Source organism: Labeo rohita, chromosome 13 (assembly GCF_022985175.1).
Source record: "Labeo rohita strain BAU-BD-2019 chromosome 13, IGBB_LRoh.1.0, whole genome shotgun sequence".
In the NCBI taxonomy this organism is placed as follows: domain Eukaryota; kingdom Metazoa; phylum Chordata; class Actinopteri; order Cypriniformes; family Cyprinidae; genus Labeo; species Labeo rohita.
In genome coordinates this window covers 6,759,062-6,775,215 of record NC_066881.1, presented here as the reverse complement: position 1 = coordinate 6,775,215, position 16,154 = coordinate 6,759,062, and the positions used below count along the sequence as shown (strand labels likewise).

At 36.5% G+C, this 16,154-nt stretch overlaps 1 protein-coding gene across 1 annotated transcript in view; it reads right to left on the bottom strand.

Annotated features, from left to right (window-relative positions):
- The window catches only part of prkn (parkin RBR E3 ubiquitin protein ligase), a 154,624-nt gene that overhangs the window by 14,793 nt on the left and 123,677 nt on the right, over positions 1-16,154 (bottom strand). The window contains 2 exon segments of the mRNA XM_051126514.1: positions 1,067-1,216; positions 5,034-5,095. Coding sequence (XP_050982471.1) covers positions 1,067-1,216; positions 5,034-5,095 — 212 coding nt within the window.

The following is a 16,154-nucleotide window of genomic DNA, read 5'->3' as shown; positions in this document are numbered from 1 at the left end:
ATCTGCAAACACATTATGGTATTTTTATGCTTTAGTACAGTTAAAAAATTACATACAGCACCTTTTAACAACATATCAGCATAAATAACTGAATTAATCTCAGCTTAGGCAAATATGTCTTAATCGAATTCCCATCTACAGCTCAAAACCACTGCCCATGTGGTTACATAAAGTGTACTTTTGTTTATTTTGAGATTTTATTTTACTTTGAAAGTCTGACAATTGAGAAAAAGTATGAGTGTGAAGGTGCTCTTGTTTTGTTTTGCTCTGAAATCCTATTACCAAAATTGTGCCCCTGTGTCCTAAAACCCTGCTTTGTGTGAAACACACAAAACCAATGTAATTAATCAAATTAATTCTCTGGCAAATACATCTAGGTCTAATAGCCGTCTACAGCTCAAAACCACTGTCCGTGAAAACAAAGGGCTTTTAGGCAGCACTCTGTGATGGATGCTGCACCTTTGACAGAGACAGACAGAAGCACAGATACGGGGTTTCGTCCCACTGGAATGATGATGTTTGTGTTTGCAAACATGCAATCAGTCAGTGCTAATGGCAGCTGAACTGCACCCTAATCTTTAATCGACTGGCTAATTAGAAAACATCATGCAAATTGTGTGGTAATTACATCTTAATCGTGCGTGATTGGACGAGTGGAGTATGCAAGCGATAGAGGGCAGGGAAGAAAAAACAGTTGTCTCACACATGAATGCCATCCCAAACTGGCATATACCCGGTCAAAAAGTTTGTAAAATTGCAGATGCTTGTCATGTCAGACTGTTACAAAACTGTTTTATATAGTTCATACTTAATTGCATGCAACCCAACACATATTAAAGGTGAAGTGTGTAATTGCTGCACCACTTGTGCCATAAAATGGAATAATAACAGAAATAATGACTTTTCGGGCTGGTGGGGACACACAAACAAACAGAGTTTACCATTTCAGTGTTTTAAGAGCAACAGCTTTATCTTTTTAGAGAAACTGACCTACAAATGGCTTACTGATAGTGGACTTTGCATATTATAGTGAAAGCTGATGTGAGGTGAGTGGAGAAGGTCTTACCCCACAGCCGAGTCCATTCCCTAACTCACAGCAGACTCTCCTGCCATCATCCACAGGAAGTAGACCAGCACCACATCCTGGAGCGGGACACAGAACTCCACCCATCTGAAGAACACACTCCTCCGCCGCGTATCGCTGGTAGCGCTCATACTGCAAAACAGAGATAGACTGAGACTAAAAACAGCCTGGAAATGTTAAAGGAGAAGTCCACTTCTACAACTTCCAGAACCCCTTGTCATCCAAGATGTTCACGTCTTTCTTTCTTCAGTCGTAAAGAAATTATATTTTTTGAGGAAAACATTTCAGGATTTTTCTCCACAATGTTGACCGCTATGGTGCCCCGAGTTTGAACTTCCAAAATGTTTAAATGCGGTTGTAAATGATCCCAGCCCTATCGATCCCTAGCAAAACGAATGGTTATTTTCATAAAAATAATACAATTATATCATTTTTAATGTTAAATGCTCGTCTTGTCTTGCTCGTTCATGACAGTTAGGGTATGTCAAAACACTCTCATCTCATGTTCTCCCTCAACTTCAAAATCGTCCTATACCGCTGTTTTACCTTTTTTGTTAAGGGTGTTTGATCTTCTTTGCAGACTAGGTCTGTTCTTCAGCAATGTAGGATGATTTTGAAATGATTTTTGAAGTTGAGGGAGAAAATATGATTGGAGTTTTTCAACATACCCTAACTGTCTTGAGCCAGAATACACAGAGTTCAGGGAGAGAAAGACAAGACGAGCATTTGAGATTAAAAAGTATTTAAATTGTATTTTTTAAATGAAAATAACCGATTGTTTCGCTAGATAAGACCCTTCTTCCTCGGCTGTTAATTACTGTTAATGCGTAAATAAATCATGAAGGCAAGTTTTTATGAAAACTACCTTATGTGCATTTGAGTTGTATACAGACATTAATTATGAGTGTGATTATTAAGTGTGACCTTGGACCACAAAACTGAAAGCTGAATAAATAAGCTTTCCATTGATGTATGGTTTGTTAGGATATTTGGCCGATACACAACTATTTGAAATCTACTATTTGAATCTGAGGGTGCAAAAAAAATCTAAATATTGAGAAAATCACCTTTTAAAGTTGTCCAAATGAAGTTCATAGCAATGCATATTGCTAATAAAAAAATCAAGTTTTGATATATTTATGGTAGGAAATTTACAAAATCTTCATGGAACATGATCTTTACTTAATATCCTAATAATTTTTGACATAAAAGAAAAATCAATTATTTTGACCCATACAATGTATTGTTGGCTATTGCTACAAATATATCCATGCTACTTAAGTCTAGTTTTGTGGTCCAGGGTCACATAGCTGAAATTAAATAGCATTGAATATAATAGTGTTGCTGTTCATTTTAAACTCTAATGTACCAAATGAGAGGGCTCCTTGTATACAGTATTAGTGAGGAAAGATGTTTTGTTTCCTTAAGAAAACCAAACTATTAGTATCAGGATTCTGAATAATCAGCTTTCAGTATCGGCAGAAAAATGTTCTATCTGTGTATCTATAAAAGTAAGTCATAAGACACATTTATTTACAGTACTTAGTTCCAGTAAAATTCTTTATTGACATGCGATATAATGTCTGTTTTCTAAATTGCTTTGTCTCAAATCTCAAATGAGAGTTTTCAGCCTAAGCTCATAGCAAACACGTGCCTCTATATGCATTTCTGTAACACCGCAATTATGTACCTTAATGCACGTTTTGTAGCAGTTTCAAAGTGAAACGTTGAGCTAAAACACATCCAATACATGACTGTGGCACATTTTTATGACGTTGGTACAGGCACGTATTACAGTGTTTTTACTATGCGGCTTGAGGTACGTATTGCAGCTGTTCATAATTCAAATATCCAGGGAGTGTTGCTAAAGGTCATGGACTTGTGTTGGAAATATCCCCCTACGCCAAACCCAACCCTAAACCTACCCGATAGTGTTAACAAATGCAAAAGTGATATAAAAATGAATTTGTTGATGCTTCCCTGCTATTTTAACGTTATTATGCAGATTGGAGCTGTTTTGTCGACTGTAGTTTCATGGGGTTCATACCAGAGCTCTTCATCACTCAAGCGCAACGCCGCATCACGTGAGCTACCGAGCAAACCCACTGAATTAGAAAACCCATGTATATGAAACTGTATATGTGATGACAATGTTCAGTATCAGTTTTCAAAACGTGCAGGATGTTAAAATTGTTTTGAAGTCATAATATAATCATTTGCAGGTGAAAATTAGGCTAATCATACTTTGTGTGAAAAGGAATACAAGTTACTAAAAGTTGGTAAGAGTTTTACTGCCTCTAGTTTTCATTTCAACTGGAAACTGCGGGGATTCGTACATGTAGATATGTTTTTTTTTTTTTTTTCAGTTTTGCAGAAATTTATATAGAGGCACATTATAAAGTTTAGATGTCTGAACAACTAGTTTCTTGTTCATATCAGTTTTGAATTTGTTGTTGATTTAGGCAAACTGCTTGTGTTTTGGCATGTGTGCAAATGACTAAGTACCTACATGCACATGGCTTATTGATCAAAACTGATGAGTTGATTCTCAATTAAATTGTCAAACTCTTCACAACTTCTAAATATTATTTCATCGCATGAGCATCACATGCAAAATGGTCCATTCAGTTATCAGAATCAGTCAGATATGTGTGTATATTCCATACATACTGTATCTAACATGGAATGGTTGTAATGTCTGCTAAGTTGGCAAATGCACAGACAAAACTGACAATCTTGTATAGTATAGAAAGAGGTCTGTCAACAAAAAAATAGATCAAAAATTGCATGAATTGTATGTCTCATATTTGACAAAATATTCAATAAAAACACTTTGGAACAAAAAAATTGCATATAACAAAATGAAATAAATGTGTGTACAAATACTTCCACAGTGAAAAAACATTTTGATAAGTGGGGCTCACAAAATGACAAAAACACTTTGTATTTTGGTGGCCAATTTTGGCCAATTTTCACTGACAAAATAACTAGGTTTTAAAGCATGAATGAAATGTTTTGGGTGAGTTACTACATTTTGCAGACATGAAATAAAGTTCTGATGTTTCAGCAAACAGTTGTGACAGTTTCACTTACAGTATGGAGAATGTTCAGGCTGTTTTGAAAAATGTGCCAAAGCAATTGAGAAAAACTGTAAATGGAACAGCTTACTGAAATAAAAAATGTTGCCTGTCTGTTTTTTGTTGATTATCATATTTGAAATATTGCTCTTTTATGGCTCATATATTAGAGTTCCTACTTCGAGGAGGAAAAAATACCTCAGTTTTATTCAGAGGCTCAAAATATGTACATGGCCAAAAAATTAAGACGGAATTCTGAAATTTTGCTTGGAATGTAAACCCCACAACATAAGAAACATCATAACAAACATCATTTTTTCACCTGAAAATGCGCAATTAGATTCAAATGGCAAATATATCAGTACAAAAATAACCCAGTGTGCATGCAGCGTAAATTTGGTTTTGACATCTGGCCCACAAGCTGACTGTCCCATCAGGACAGGCGAGAGTGAGACGAACAAGATGCACACAGATGTCAGGAGAGGCCACTTGCCATAACAACATGTTCAGAAGCATAACAACAGAAACATCCCTAATGGTGCTTTGCAAAGGTGTCGCATAACAGCTCCAATTGGTGTGAAAACTCAAAGACAAAACATTCGGAGGAAACGTGTTCAGAGGATAACTTTCCTCACTGCAATGATGGCTGGTTTGAAGGTACAGAGAAGAGCTTGGTTGCGAGCGGAGGGTTTAGTGAATGGCATGGGGGAACAGCAGATGGGCCAATTAAGAGCCTCTCGCATGTGACGATCTGATAATCAGGATGAACTTGGATTTCTCATGAGCCGTGATCAGGACAAGGTAGGTTGCTTAAGGTGTGTGTGTGTGCATGTGTGTAAGTGAGACCTGCGGATCTCAGAGTCCAAACCTACCTGCTCATCTCCCAGGACTCGGAAATGATGAACCTCTTTAATGAGTGAATCAGGACAGCCGGCTGGAGACAGAGAAAGAAAGAATAAAAAGTAATACAGTCAGAGGCATATAAAGTTAGTATGGACTGAAACAGCTGTCAAAATCAAATACAGTAGGAACACAGAAAATATTTTGAAGAATTTTGGGGTTCACATAACATTGGACCCTATGGACTTTTATTGCATGGACAAACAAGCGAGTAAGAAATCGTGTACATTTCATTAACAAAAACTGCGACAAAAAATGTACGTTGACACTTTTTTCCAAGACTAAAACGAGACGATGAAATGACAGTAAGGTCAGTAAACGGTAACTGTGATTATATCAACATGCAATATCGTTGACGATAAAAGACGAGACTAAAATTTTTTTTTTTTTTTTTTTTAAATAACAACAAAAATCTGTTTATTTTTGTTGAAAAAAGGAAACTAAATGTTATGTGTGGGCAACTCTATGTGACTACTACGCAAGTTTTCATGTGTGTGGTTGGCAGATATCAAGAGTTCAAATTGGGGCTGGGTGATATGACAAAAAATTAAAATCTCAATTTTTTCAGAAAATTTAACCAATTCTCGACTTTTCACAATTTTAAACTAATCAACTTAAAAATGTAACTACATTACAGTAATTCCAAGTCCACCACACATGAAGTTGTCAAAATGTTATGTAAATATTAGCCAAATCACTTTTTTAAATATCTTTGCAGAAATTTACAACTACATGTTGTACAAATTTGTCTTATCCACCTTATCTTTGCCATAAGAGTGGGAGTGGCCGTTTGTAATTTTAATGCGTTTATCTGTACAAATCAGCTTGTTTTGCTGCTTGATATTGCAAATTGCTATGTCTTACCATATTCATTTAATGTATTATCTTAATTATGAACACAGTAGTTTGTAGTGCAAACTGTTTTACCGCTTACGGCACTTCAATATTCTTCTCGTTATTTCTCTATGGCAGACTATAAACAGGAAATGTAACACATTACCAGAAAACAGCTTACTTCCACGTTGAAAAATAAGGTGGATACATATTATATGTTAAGAAATAATGCGAGTAAAATGCTTATAAAACAAATCTCAAAAGTCAAGGTAGTTTAAATTCAAAATGACTTTAGTTATAAAAGCTATAAAAACCAGCAGACGTTTTGTAAAAACAATGACAAGCAGCTTTCAGCCTGTCATCACGATGCAAACATGAAACATCAGACATACAGTAGTAGTTCTTCTTCGAATGCGTTTGACTGTTGCGTCTCTTGTTGCATCTAATGCATGAAACAGCATTATAAAAACGCGCCACTCAGGTTAAAAGAAGTTTACTCCCATCTTCGTATATGTTTTTCCTATTACACTGCCGGCGATGCATCTTTGTGAACACACAAGCACATTCTGTATGAATGGGACCTGGTGATATAGCACGCGTCACATGTGAGCGGTTAATCACGTGCGCTGACACGCGGTTGGATCGTTCTTTTCTCTTTACTGTTATCACTGGTATATTGTCAAAATGTCTAATTCTAATGTTTGGTATTATTTCAATTTAAAACTGCGATTCCTCGATTTCTAAAAAATAAAATTGTGGAAAAACATTAAATTTGAATAAATCGCTAAAATCTGAAAAATCTTCTCTGTTAAAAGGATTTATTTTCTGTGCGGTATTTTACGTACTACGGTGGCAGAGAAGTGCAAACAAATCAATTCTGAAAACAAAATAACAAATTACAAACGCAACGCAAAACTAAAAAAAAAAAAAAAAACAATTCAGAAAAAACAACAGCAATACCGAAAACATTATAACAAGTCAGAAAACACAACGACAAATCAGACAAACTGGAAAAGGTAGGTATAGTTTGAGCCAGCGCCATTGGTTTGAGAATAAATTACCGCTGACTGGACGAGACATCTGTCAATCAAAGTATACAAGAAGAACAGCACAGTCGTGAAAGTTCGGAGATGATCTTAAAGGGGTCATTGGATGCAGATTTTCCGGTTGATATGATTCTTTAGGGTTTTAAAGAAAGGTCTATAACATTATTTGGTTAAAATTCCTCAATGGTTGTGTAAAACAACACCTTTTTTGCCAAAATCAGCTCTGCAAAAATCATCCTGTTCTGGTTGAGGTTGCTTTAAATATTAATGAGCTCTGCTCGCCCTGCCCCTCTCTTCTCTTTGTGGAGTGACGAGCCTGTTTATTTTAGCTGCATTTAGCCGCTAAATTTGCTAACTAGCAAGTTATTAGGAAAGGTGATCGCAAAGATTCATAAAAAACCCTTATACTCACTTCTGCTGTAAGTGAAGCTGGATCATAAATGATTCGCGCAAACATAGACGGATATATGTAGATCGGGAGGCGCATTCCCTTCACAAACAAACGTAATCTACTGCATCTTCAGCAGCTCAGATGTCAGGAGTAAATGACGACCACTATATTCATTATTGCATCCAGCAACACAACACTTCAGTCGGATATATTTTTGTCTAACTTACATCCCTTCTCCCGCAACAAAACAATGGAGGTCGGACTGTTACATCTGACAAGTCTAAGGTAAGAGGCTCATGTCAATCAACTATGGTGGGAGCGGCCTCCGTCGGTGTGACACAGTGTACACATTTGTACATACACTGCCAACACACATTAATGTTCAAACAACATGTAAAAGTGAACTTTGCATCCGATGACCCCTTTAAAGTAGCTCAGTTTACGTTAATGCGAGGGTGTTTCTAATACAGATATAACTCAATTCCAGTTTAATGTTCCTAATAAAAAGACTGTTCAGCTCTTAATATGTTGTAATTATATGAGCAACTGATTTACCTCATAGGTGGAGTAAAACGCCCCCTTGGTACAAAATTAATTTTTGTTAAAAAATCTAATAACACAAAAACTCTAGACATTTTTCATACTTTGTTTATAATTTATGTCATTGTCACTAAAACTTTTCTGAACACATTAAACTTTTGTTTCACAGAAAAAAATTACACAGTCCTTAAGGGGGATGTTTTCCCCCACTCTAGCCATTTTTTTTCTAACTGGTGAAGTCTAACAAATACCCCTTTGTTATTCAGGTTAATGACATGACGCTTTTTGGTCTAAATCTATTAATTTCTTCAAAAAGGCAATTGAGAATGACATAAATACACCACTTGACATTTATAATTTCTGAAATTTCTCTTTTTCTTTTATTAATTGTTGTGGGCATGAAGTCAAAAATGTCAGGGTTATGTAACTGCCCTTATATGATAATGAAGAAAAACACCTCTTAAACCATTAAAAGGATGAAAGTCCCTAAAATAAAATCTTATTATGTAGTTTGGCATGATCTTTTATTATTATTGATTAAAAGCAATGAAGCAGGTTTTTTTTTTTTTTTTGTTTTTTTTTGTTTTTTTTTTTTTTTTTTTTTTAAAGTCAAATGTGCGACCAAAGTCAAAAAGATGCTGGGAGGAAAACAAAAATATACAACAGAAATTATAAAGAGAGGACCACTGCAGACCCACATGACTGTATGTCAAGGTCAAAAAGTTTCATTTTAATAAAATTAATTTTATGACTATAATTTTATTTCATGTTAATAAAATGTTAGGTAGGTTAGGTCAGGCTGCAAAATGTCATATTGTTTCAAATGAATATTTATGAATTAAAAATGAATGCTATTTGAAAAAATATGTATTTTAAAACCTTTAAAATAATTTAGATGTGCACACTCGCATGTATTTAAAGGAACACTCCACTTTAAAAAAAAAAAAAAAAAAAAAAAAAAAATAGGCTCATTGTCCAACTCCCCTAGAGTTAAACAGTTGAGTTTTACCGTTACCATTCAGCCGATCTCCGGGTCTGGCGGTAGCACTTTTAGCATAGCTTAGCATAGATCATTGAATCTGATTAGACTGATAGCATCTTGCTAAAAAATGACCAAAGAGTTTAAATATTTTTCCCAATTAAAACTTGACTCTTCTGTAGTTACATTGTGTACAAAAACGGACAAGAAATGAAAAGTTGCAATTTTCTAGGTCGATATGGCTAGGAACTATACTCTCATTTCGGTGTAATAATCAAGGAATAATCAATCATGGTTGCTGCCGTACCATGGATGCAGGAGGCGCAATGATATTACTCTGCCGGATGCAACTCTGCATCTACACAAACTTAGTGCCGGTCACTTTCAGGCGCTGCGTAATATCATTGCGCCTGCTGCACCCATGGTACAACAGCAAAGTTCCTTGATTATTACGCTGAAATGAGAGTCTTGAGTCTTAGTACACGATGTAACTACAGAAGAGTCAAGCTTTAAATAGGAAAAATATTGTCATTATATATGCTCATTTTTGAGCGAGATGCTATCGGTCTAATCAGATCTGATCTATGCTAAACTATGCTAAAAGTGCTACCGCCAGACCCGGAGATCGGCTGAATGGATCCGAAAATGGTAAAACTCAACTGTTTAACTCTAGGGGAGTTGGACAATGAGCCTATTTTCAAAAAAAGCGGAGTGTTCCTTTAAGGTATAAAGCAGATATGTTTTTAAATTTTATTTGGTTAAACCACATGACACTTTTAAAATCATTAAACTGAAACTTTCTACCTGATCTCATGACAAAAATGTACCTGCGGGAACTTTTTCGCAAGATGCAAAATACGTAACAATACATTGTGCAGTTTCCAACAGAAATGAACACTAGAGGCAGTCAAACAGCAAGCACTTGTAATCATTTTCGTACACAGTTAAGATTACAGCTCGGTAGCTCTGCTGGCACAAATTGGATTTGCAGAATCCTTGGATACGAATCCTATCAAAAACACGACTCGCCATGAAAGAGCTGCAAGATGAGAGGTTAAAAAACAAGCTAAAATGTCATGCGTGCGATTCTGTTTTTACATCAAATTCGCTTTTGTTTATACTCTGTGGTAGGCTTAGGTATAGTGCAGATGGTGCGTTATTTTAAAATATCACGGAGCGTTAGAGATATAACACTACAAGTCAGAACTGCGGTGACATACAAAACCAACGTCACATAAAACGTACCATATGTACGTTCATCTGTTCGGGGAAAAAACATCAAACACTCTTAGCCCCACTCAGTGGACATATCCCATCGAACATGTCACTAACATACATAGTGGTATGTATTTCACCTCTTGTGAAAACACTCCCACAGGAACATTTTCGCCATGAGATCAGGGTGGAAACATTTCTTTGTCTATTTTGCTGACCCATGCCACCACAGAAAACATAGCGGTTGAAATTGGTTGACTTTACCTTTCTAGTCTCGCTGGTTGACCAAGCAAGTGTTGGTCACCCTATTTCAACAAAGAGGAAAACCGTAGAAAAACAATGTGATTGGACTAGCAATTGGACAGGTTGTTTTTGCAGATGTGCCACCCTGCGCCAGCATCCAAAACACAACATATGCTGGTCATTTCAGATGGGCGTTCCTCATTAAAATGCAAACACGAAACGACAAGCGCATATATTATCATATATTACGCCCCATGTCCTGTACTTGGGCGTACATAAACACTAATGAGGACTGCTCATACAGGGAGGCCCAGCACTTACGATGCCGATACGCACACAACAGCCACCTCAGGGTCACGCTCTGAGAGGAGAGGCCTTTTATTTGAGCCGCCTAATCTCCAGGAGGCGAGGAGAAGCACCTTAATGGGGGACAGAGCCAAAGAGGTCCCTCGTATTCCCGCTCCGCGGAAACAACTCGTTGTTAAATCCACACAGAATAATTACGGACGGCAAATGAGTGAAGATGAATGTGCGTGAGCTTAAGCAGGGGCCCGACCCCGAAGTGGCAGTCCAATCCTCTCCTCTAACAAGCGTGGTGTAATGATGTGGTCCCTTTTGTGGGGAAACGTTTTGCTTTGGACCAAAGATTCCTGCTACACACCAATTATCCCTTAGGAGACTAATGACTACTCTAATCTGCATGTGATGGCACTCACACACACACATACACACACATCCTTGGACGTCTTCGTACACCTAAGTAGAGTGGAACTTTAAATCACGAAATGTGAAATGGAGTTATCTCTAAAAGATGAATGTAGATATAAAGGTTGATAGTGGCTGAGTGCATGTAGTACAAAACAAGCTTATCAAATCGAAGAGAAAAATTTTCACATCACAGACGTTCTGCTCCCTGCCGATTCGCTTTTCTGCGAGTAGATAGAAAAAATATGCCAGCTGTTGGGGTTCAGCCAAAAAAGACAGTAAATTTAACCCTGAACATCCATTTTAATTGTAATGTAATCTTAATATCAGTTCATCTTAATATTTCTATTTTATTATTTAGATGAGACATCTTTATATAAAAGCTTTCAATTGTTAATCTTAAAGGGTTGGTTCACCCAAAATCCTGTTATTAATTTCTCCCTAAGCATTCGAAACATATAAGACTTTCATTCAAATTCAAAACACAAATTAAGATGTTTTTAATGAAACTTGGGACATTTCTGGCCCTGTACTGAAAGTTAAAAAATTTTAAACTTCAAAAATGACAAATTACAAGTTACACATTACATAAAGAGACTGTAAAATTAATCCATGTAAATTAAGAGACACAATCATTTATTATCATATTTAATCATATTGTGGACAGATAATATAATGTCTATTTTCACATACAGTGCCTTGCGAAAGAATTCATATCCCTTTATTTATTTTGTTGCTGCCTTATGTTAAACTGCTTTAAATTACTTTTTTCCCGAATTAAACTACATTGCAAGTATTTTTACCCTTAACTTAGTACTTAATTGAAGCACCATTACAGCCTCAAGTCTTTTCGCCACGTCTTCTCAAGCTCGAACTGTCAGGTTGGATGTGACCAGACGCACATTTTCGGGTTTCTCTAGAATTTTTTGATTGGGTTCAAGTGCAGGCTGTGGCTGGGCCACTCAATGACATTCACAGAATTGTCTATAAGCCACTCTTGCCGTGCGCTTATGGTCATTGTCCTGTTGGAAGGTAAACCTTCTGCCCAGTCTGAGGATCTGAATACTCTGGACTGGGTTTTCATTAAGGGTATCTCAATATTTTGGTGCACTGAGCTTTTCTTCTGCTGTTAAATCCCTCAATCCCTGCTGCTGTTTACAGTCCTTTACTTTTGGGATGGTACTCTGCAGGTGATGAGCAGTGCCTGGTTTCCTTCAGACATGATGCTTGGAACTGAGGTTCATCAGACCAGACAATATTGTTTCTTTTTGCTTTTATGCAAATTCTAAGTGTGTTTTCATGTATCCTCACTGACAAAAGGATTGAGTTTGGCCACACCGCCATAAAGAGCGGATTGGTGGAGTGTCGCATGTTTGTTCTTCTGTAAGTTTCTCCCGTCTCCACATATGATCATGGAGCTCAACTAGAGTGACCATTAGGTTCTTGGTCACCAGTCTAACTAAAGCCTTTCTCCATCAATTGCTCAGTTTGGCCAGGAGGCCAGCTCTAGGAAGAGTCTTGGTTGTTTCAAACTTGTTCCACTAAGGGTAACAGAGACTACAATGCAGCTTCAGTGCAGCAGAAACAATCCTGTTTCTGAGCTCTACAGGTTTTTTATTATTATTTTTTTTAATCTCAGGGTTTAATCTTTGGGTTTTGCTCTGATATGCATTTTCAGCCCTTTTAGGTTACCCCATATAAAGGTATCATTACTTATGCAGTGGAATGTTTTTTTTTATTTGTAATAAATTTGCATAGATGTTAAAAACCTGTTTTTTGCTTTGCCATTATAGCGTATGGAGTGATTAAAAAGCAGTTTAACAAGGCAGCAACATAATATGGAGAAAAAAAAGAGGGGGGATGAATACTTTCGCAAGGCACTGTATACACAATTTAACAACACCTATAAACTGAGCACATCAAATATGGTAAACGAAAGCACAGGCACAGTAAAATGTAAATTTGCTTAAAATGTACCCATCCTCAGGTCATTCAAGATGTAGATGAGTTTGTTTTTTCATTAAAACAGACTTGGAGAAATTTAGCATTTCATCACTTGCTCAACAATGGATCCTCTGCAGCGAATGGGTGCCGTCAGAATGAGAGTCCAAACAGCTGATAAAAACATCACAAAAATCCACAAGAAATCCACACCACTCCAGTCCATGAAGTGAAAAGCTGCATGTTTGTAAGAAACAAATCCATCATTAAGACATTTATAAGACATTTTAGTCTTTTAATATTGCTTTCTCCACTGGAAAAATTTTTTTTTTTAATCAGGAGAGAAATATGTACAGATCAAGCATCATTTATGAGGAAAAACTGTTCTAAACAAATATGCTGGTGGATTTTGATGTGAGAGTACAACAGGAGATAGACTTTTTCTTTGGAAGAAGCATTTTTATGGACACTGGATTTGTTATAGTGATGTTTTTGGACTGTTTAGACTCTCATTCACCCATTCACTACAAAGTATCCACTGGTGAACATGATGTAATGATACATTTCTCCATATCCAATCCGCAAACTCATCTACATTCTTGGATGGTTTGAGGGTGAGCAAATGTTCATTTTTGGGTGAACTATACCTTTAAATCTGTTTATAGTTCATGGGATAGTTCACCCAAAAATGAAAATTCTGTCATCAATTACTCACCCTCATGTTATGACAAGCCCATGGGACCTTCATTAATTTTCAAAACACAAATTAAGATATTTTGGATGAAATCTGAGAGCTTTCTAAAACTAAAACTGCAGGTAAGACACTTGCTAAAAACAACTGTCTTTACAACATACGTTTCCTGTCTAAATAGTATCTGAATATTATAGCCATATTGCATTTACACCTTCATTCTAATGTGTCTCTACTGTTATCGGATACAGAACCCTGGTGAAAAAACCAGCATATGCTGGTAGCTATGTTTTGATGCTGGGATGCTGGTTAGGTATGTTGGTCCTTTGCTGGTTTATGCTGGTCCTTAGTGGGTTTATGCTGGTCCTTGACCAGCAACATGACCATCATGAACCAGCAAAGGGCCAGCATAAACCAGCAAAGGACCAGCATAAACCAGCTAAAGACCAGCTTAAACCAGCATCAAAACATACCTACCAGCATATGCTGTTTTTTTCACCAGGGAAAATCACTGAAAATATTTTTAACATCGAAAACTGGACAGAAAGTTGTAAAGGTCACACAGCAGCAACCTGTAGCAGCTGAAGTCTCGAGCGCACACACCATCCTGCAGACTGCAGAATGCTAATGTTGCTAATCCTCCTCCAGGGCTGCAAGCGCAAACGCCGTCTTACTTTTCTTATGCAAATGGTGGCGAGTGCACTAATCGCACTGGACCTGCTTGGGGACTCGCAGGCTGCCAGCAAATATTAGAATTATAGAGGGAAAAAAGGCTCACATTTGTCTAAAAATAATTAAAGATAAAGACTACAGAGGGATGACATGTTGTTACCATGGCAATGAAGGAGTGTAGCTTACTGAGAGGTGAACTTTTCAGGACACACATACAGAGAGAGACATATGGAATGAGACTAGTTAAAGCTCCTTAGGAGTTACATAAGGTTATAGAGCTGCGGTGTAGCTGTTAGTGTGCTGGAGATCTGGTGATCACACAGGTGATTCAAGTTTGAATCCGGCCTGCAGTGTGTACTATTCTAGTCCCATACCCACTTTGTCAATACAATAAAGTGGTAACATGATCAGATGTGACAGACAAGACATGTATAATGTTCTATTTTGCCTATATATAATATATGAGCTGACATTATCAAGTATGTCACTCACTTTGCAACAAACAAGCAAAAACTTGAGTCTTGAGAGTGTGATGATGCTTATTAATGCAGTTAATGCCCTTAGTGTTTTTATATTTATATATTTAAGTAATATCACACAGTCAACAGCTGTAAATGCAAATGTGATATTAATTTTATCCAACAAGTTCATATCGAGTGAGTTTTTTTTTTTTTTTCCGCCAGTGAAAACAGTTCCAATCTAAGATGGATTGGAATATTTTTGCATCTCAGAGCCACACTGCAGTGTTTCGTTCCTGAATGAATCTGTTTTTGAACGAATCATTTGAGTCAATGATTCAATAATCCATTCGTAAAGGCAGCCACTTCCTTTGTTTCTAAATGAATCAGCCATTTTAAACAAATCATTTGAATGATTCAGTGAATCACTCATTAAGACAGGGACTTACCGCCACCCACTGGCTGTTTTAGTGTCATTTATTTATACATAACAGGCCTGAACCTATAGAAGCCTCTTTCCACCATGGAAAGGGAAAAAAAGCACATACAACCCGGTTATTGTGACTTTTTAATCTCATAATTCTGACTTAATTTCTCAGAACTGGGAATTTTCGATGCAAGTCTGACTTTTTAACTTTTAATTTGCGCGTTAATATCTCACAATTCTGAGAAAAAAGTCAGAATTGCAAGATAAAAACTCACAATTCTGACTTTTTCTCAGACCTGTGGATATAAACTCGTGATTGCGAGTTATAAAGTCAGACTTGTGAGATGTAAACTCGCAATTCTGAGAAATGATATCAGATTTGCGAGATATAAACTCAATGTTACTTTTTCTCAGAATTGTGTGACAAACTCACAACTGCAAGAAATAAAGTCAGATCTACGAGATAAAAACTTGCAATTCTGACTTTTTTTGTATCTAGCAATTCTGACTTTTTCTCAGACATATACTTAGATATATACTTGCAATTGCAAGCTATAAAGTCCAATTCTGAGGGGAAAAAACACTGATATGAAAAAGATGTCAACTGTGTGTTTATATCTCACAATTCTGACTTCATTTCTCAGAATTGTGAGTTTATTTCTTAGAATTGATTTATAACTCACAATGTTATAACTTTATAACTTGCAATTGTGAGTTTATGATGCAATTCTGAGATAAAAAGTCTGATTTGTGAGCTTATATCTGACAATTCTGACTTTATAACTCGCAATAGTGAGTTAATATATCACAATTCTGTGAAAAAAGCCAAAATTATGAGACACAAGAAAAAAAAATTGCATTAACTTTTACTGTTTCGGTTTCTATCCCATGAGCTTCCATATGAACCAGCCAAGGGACCAGCACAAAACCACTTTCAGCAAAATATTGTTT